Below are 5,301 nucleotides of genomic sequence, written 5' to 3'. Positions count from 1 at the left end.
TTATTCTTCCAATCCATGAGCAGGGATGTCTTTCCATTTTTGTGTCTTCTTCTATTTCTTATTACAGTGTTTTATATAGTTTTTTTTTGTATAGGTCCTTTACCTCTCTTTTGTTAGATTTCCCAAATATTTGATTTTTTTTGTTTCGATAATAAAAGGGGTGGTTTTTTTGATTTCTTCTTCTTCAGATTTATTGTTTGTGTTATAGGGAAGGCTACTGACTTTTGCGTGTTGATTTTTTGTATCCTGCCACTTTACTGAATTGATTGATGAGTTGAATTAGTTTTTTTGTGGAGATTTTTGGGGTTCTCTATGTATATTATCATATTCGTCTGCAAATAGTGATAGTTTGACTTCTCTTCTTTTCCTATTTGGATCCTTGGATGTCTTTCTCTTGTCTTATTGCTCTGGCTAGGACTTCCAGTATTATATTGAAAAAGCAGTGGTGAGAGTGGACATCCTTGTCTTGGTTCAGATCTTAATGGAATTGCTTTCAGCTTTTCGCCATGAGAATGATACTGGCTGTTGGCTTGTCATAGATGGCCTTTATGATGTTGAGGTATGTTCCTTGTATCCCAAGAATTTCAAGGGCTTTTATCATGAATGGGTGTTGCACTTTGTCGAAAGCTTTCTCAGCATCTATTGATATTATCATATGGTTTTATATTTCTTTTTGTTGATGTGTGGATAACGTTGATTGATTTTCGGATGTTAAACCATCCTTGTGCCCCTGGAATGAATCCAACTTGGTCGTGGTGAATTATCTTATGGATACATTGTTGGATTCTGATAGCTAAAATTTTATTGAGGATTTTTGCATCAGTGTTCATTAGGGAGATTGGCCTATAGTTTTCCTTTTTGTGTTTGTCCTTATTCGGTTTTGGTATTAGTGTATATTGGCTTCATAGAACGTGTTTGGTATTGTCCCTTCCTTCTCAATTTTTTGGAAGAGTTTGTGAAGGATAGGCAACTAATTCGTCTCTGAATGTTTGGTAGAATTCATTTGTAAATCCATCAGGTCCTGGGCTTTTGTTTTTGGGGAGGTTTTTAATTACCATTTCAATTTCACTGCTTGTAATTGGTCTGTTTAGGTGTTCTATTTCTTCTTTATCTAGCTTTGGGTGATTGTAGAGTTGTAGGAATTGTCCATCTCCTCTAGATTGTTGAACTTGTTTCCCATAATAACTGTTCATTAGTATTACTGATTATTTTTGATTTCTGCTGTGTCCGTTGTGATTTCTCCTCTTTCATTTATGATATCCTGTTATTTGTGCTTTCTCCCTTTTTTCCTTTGTGAGCCTGGCTAGGGTTTGTCTATTTTATTTATTTTTTCAAAGAACCAGCTCTTGGTTTCATTCATTTTGATCTTTTGTTGTTTTTTAGTTTCAATTTCATTTATTTCTGCTTTGGTTTTATTATTTTTTTTTTCTACTGGTTCTGGGTGTTTTTTGTTGTTCTTTTTCTAGATCTTATGGCTTCGAGATCTAGGTTTGTTTCTTTGTTTCTTCTTGTTTCTTGATGTGAGCTTCTATTGCTATATATTTTCCTCTTATTACTGCTTTTGCTGCATCCCATACATTTTAGGATATTGGTGTCCTCCTTGTCATTCAATTCAAAGAATTTTTTAATTTCTTCTTTGATCTCCTCGTTAGTCCAGTGGTCTTCCAGTAGTGTGGCTTTTAGTCTCCATGAAGGTAGGAAGTTCCTTGCTTCTTTTTATGATTTATTTCTAGTTTGATGCCTTCGTGGTCAGAAAAGATGGTTGGTATGATTTCAATCTTGGTGTATCTGTTGATGTTTGTCTTGTGCCCCAGTATGTGATCGATCCTGGAGAATGATCCGTGTGCGCTGAGAAAAATGTGTACTCTGTTTTTTTTGGGTTTAGTGTTCTATAGATGTCTGTTTAAGCCCAAATGCTCTAGTCCTTATTTTAGAGCTTTAGTTTCTTTACTTATTTTTTGTCTTGTTGATCTATCCATTGTTGATAGTGGTGTGTTGAAGTCTCCCACTACATATGTGTTTTCTCTGATGTCTGTTTTCAGAGAGGACAACAGTTGTCTGATATATTTTGGTGCTCTTTCGTTTGGTGAGTATATGTTAATGAGTGTTATTTCTTCTTGAAGTATTGTCCCCTTAATCATAATGTAGTGACCATTGGGGTCTCTTTTTATTTTTTTGAGTTTGAAGTCTGTTTTATCTGATATAAGTTATAGCTGTTCCTGCTTTCTTTTTTGGCCCATTTTGCTTGTAGGATTGTTTTCCATCCTTGACTTTGAGCCTATTTTTATCTTTTGTAGCTAAATGTGTTTCCTGGAGACAGCAAAAGGTTGGGTTTTGTTCTCTTAATCCAGGCTGCACTCTCTGTGTCTTTTTTATTGAAGAGTTTAGTCCATTTACATTTAGAGTTAATATTGATATGTTAGCATCTGTATTTGCCATTATGTTTGTCTTTCCTTTGATTTTATTTATTTATTCTTTTAATAACTTTTTTTTTTTTTTTGGTCTTCTTTCGTTGTTATTCGTCCCTCTGAGGTTCTGGCTTTAGGATTCCTTGTAGTATTTTTTGGAGTGGGGTTTGTCGCAATGAAATTCCGGAGTTTCTCTTTGTCTGGGAAGGTCCATATTCTTTCTTCATGGAGGAAAGAGAGCTTTGCGGGATAGAGTATTCTTGGTTGGCATCTGTTTTCTTGGAGTCTGTTGACTATGTCCCTCCACTCTCTCCTTGCCCGTAGTGTTTCTTCAGAGAAGTCTGATGTCAGCCTGATTGGTTTTCCTTTGAATGTTATCTGTTTCTTCCCTCTTGTCAGCTTCATTATTTTTTCCTTGTCCTGGATTCTTGGGAGCTTTACTATTATGTGTCTTGCTGTGTTTTTCCTTTCGTCGTGGAAGTTTGGTGTTCTTCTTGCTTCTTGTATATCAATTTTCAGCTCCTTCTTCTCATTTGGAAGTTCTCTTCAATTATATCCATGAATATTTTCTCTGTTCCTACATCTCTCTCCTCTCCTTCTGGAATTCCTATAACTCTTATATTTCCTTTCCTCATGGAGTCAGATAGTTCCCGAAGTCTTTCTTCATTCTTTTTCCTTCGTACTTCTCTTTCCTTTTCTGTTTTGGTTCTTTTTATTTCTGTGTCTTCAAGATTACTTATTCGTTCTTCCATTTCATCTATTCTGCTTTCATTGCTTTTCCAGAGTTCTTTAGTTCCTCCATTAATTCTTTGATCTCCTGCATTTCTCTTACTTCCCTCTTTAGGGACTCAATTTCCTTCTTCTGATCTATCACTTTTTTAATCATGGCAATTTTAAATTCTCTTTCTGGAAGGCTCAGAAGTTCTTCCAAGTTGCTGTCGTTGCAATCTGGGGAGTGGTTTTCTTTTTGTGGTGTGCTTCTTTCCTGAGGAGTTTTTAGGTTGCGTGTGGTTCTTCTACTCCCTACTGTCTGTTTTCTAATTTGTCGTATGCGTTGGGACACTGTGTTGCTCGGACTGACTGACATCTTGGGTGAACTTCTCCGCTCCCTCTGGCTCTTCCAGGAGCCATCTCTGTCTTCTGGGGAGCTTTCTGCTGGTTTTAGGCAGTTTTTACTGAAGAAATGTCCCTGTTCTCAAATGGCGAAGCGGGATGCAGTCCCTGCGCCTCGGGTTTCAGGCACACTCTTCTGCGCACCCGGTCTGCCCCGGACGTGGGTGCCTGCTCCCTCTGTGGGCTCAGACTGCTGGTCGGAAGGGGCCTGGCGTGGAATAACTTCCCGGCTGGCCACTGGGTCCTCCAGAAACCTTCTGCCCTTTTCAAGCAGTCTTAAGAAATGTCCTGTTTTATAGGGTGTTAGTGACTTTTTTTTTTCCTGGTCGCTAGGTGGCGCCAGAGATCTCTCCTATTGTCCTTGGGGGGCTGTTTTTCGCCTCCCCCACCCCGTGGGACAGAGAACAGAGCGGGAATGGTAGGGTACACCTCAACAGCTTTGGGGTGCTGTGTCTGCCTTGTGCCCCACCGTCGTGGAGAAACCACGCCCCGAATTTTCGTGCCCCGGGTCTCAGTTCAAAGCCCTCAGTTCCAGGACGCGGGCTGTAGCCCAGTTCAGTGGCGCGGGAATGGCGCCTTTTGCGCAGCTCCCGTGCCTGGGCGCCTGGTTCCTGCTCACTCAGGGAGGGACCTTCACCTCAGTGAGGACCTCCGTGCGTCTCCCCGCAAGCCTAGGTCGTCTCCCTGCAAGCCTAGGTCGCAGGCGCGGGGACCTGGGCAGCCGCGATCCAGGTCTGCACTTGCTTTTCAAGCGCGCCGAGCGCGCCGCGTTTCCGCGCCAGCTTACCGGCAGCCCGGGCTGTGTGCGCGTCTCCCGGGGTCTTTGTTCTTCTCTAATGGCGCCCGGAGCCGTTCGCTCACCGCCGCGGCGGATCCTGCAGGGTTCGCCTCAGCTCCCGTTCACGGGGTGTGGTGGCTGCAATAGTTCCTTTCCACTCACAGTCCCGCTTGCTGCGTCGTTTGTTCTTGTGGGCCGTTTTGGTTTGTTGTTTCCTCCTCTCTGCCGGTCGGAGAGTGCCGCCTCTGTGGGCGGGGGAGGGGAGCAGGGTTCTGCGCTTCCCTCCCTTCTAGTCCTCTTTTATGGCCACTTTCTTCTTCGGGCAGTTCGCTGGCGTCACCCGTTTATCTTCCGTGTCCCACTTCTCACTGGGACCTGCCGCTTTTCCTCCCTATTCACTTTTTTTAATGGAAGATCTTACTCGCAGCGTCTCCTCGCCGCCATGTTGCTCCGCCCCCTCCCAATTTTTTAAAAATGTAATAAAAAACAAGGTGAGGGAGCTAGAAAAGACTTAGGAAGGTACAACCCCAGTAGAAACTAATAGTATGGAACATTTTTCAAAGGAAGTAAAAGGGACCTTCCATTAAATGTCTTCCATATTAGGTGCTTGGCATAGTATACTTCATTTAAAAATCATTTTTTTACTTAGTCTAATTAATTTTGTGATTTACTGTTTCTGGTCTTTGAAATATACAATAATTACTCACTTTTAATTTACTTAGAAATCAAGGTGAAATTTTGTTGTGTTTTAACTTTCCTTATCTCTTTTTCTTCCTGTTTACCAGGTTGGAAAGGTACTTTGTTAGGTGTTGCAATGGCTACAGTGAATGCTATGCTATCAGAATATGGCTGCAGTTTGGAAGACATTGTTGTTGTACTTGGACCTTCAATAGGACCTTGCTGTTTTACTCTTCCAAGGGAATCAGCAAAGGCATTTCATAATCTTGATCCCGAATGTGTACGGCTCTTTGACTCACCAAATCCCTATGTTGACATCCGTAA

The 5,301-nt window shown here is 41.5% G+C and overlaps 1 protein-coding gene across 1 annotated transcript; it reads left to right on the top strand.

Annotated features, from left to right (window-relative positions):
• Nucleotides 1-4,080: 4,080 nt before the first annotated feature.
• LOC129146672 (purine nucleoside phosphorylase LACC1-like) lies at nt 4,081-5,296 on the top strand (the record flags this gene model as incomplete). Its single annotated transcript, XM_054700203.1, has 2 exons — nt 4,081-4,253; nt 5,085-5,296. Coding segments are annotated over exons 1-2 (375 nt in total), but the record flags the coding sequence as incomplete, so codon positions are not given.
• Nucleotides 5,297-5,301: the final 5 nt, after the last annotated feature.

This window comes from Talpa occidentalis, unplaced genomic scaffold (genome assembly GCF_014898055.3).
Source record: "Talpa occidentalis isolate TD23 unplaced genomic scaffold, MPIMG_talOcc4v2.1 talOcc4.3214, whole genome shotgun sequence".
NCBI lineage: Eukaryota > Metazoa > Chordata > Mammalia > Eulipotyphla > Talpidae > Talpa > Talpa occidentalis.
Note: the sequence above shows the minus strand (reverse complement) of the source record. Positions and strands in the feature narration are given on the sequence as shown.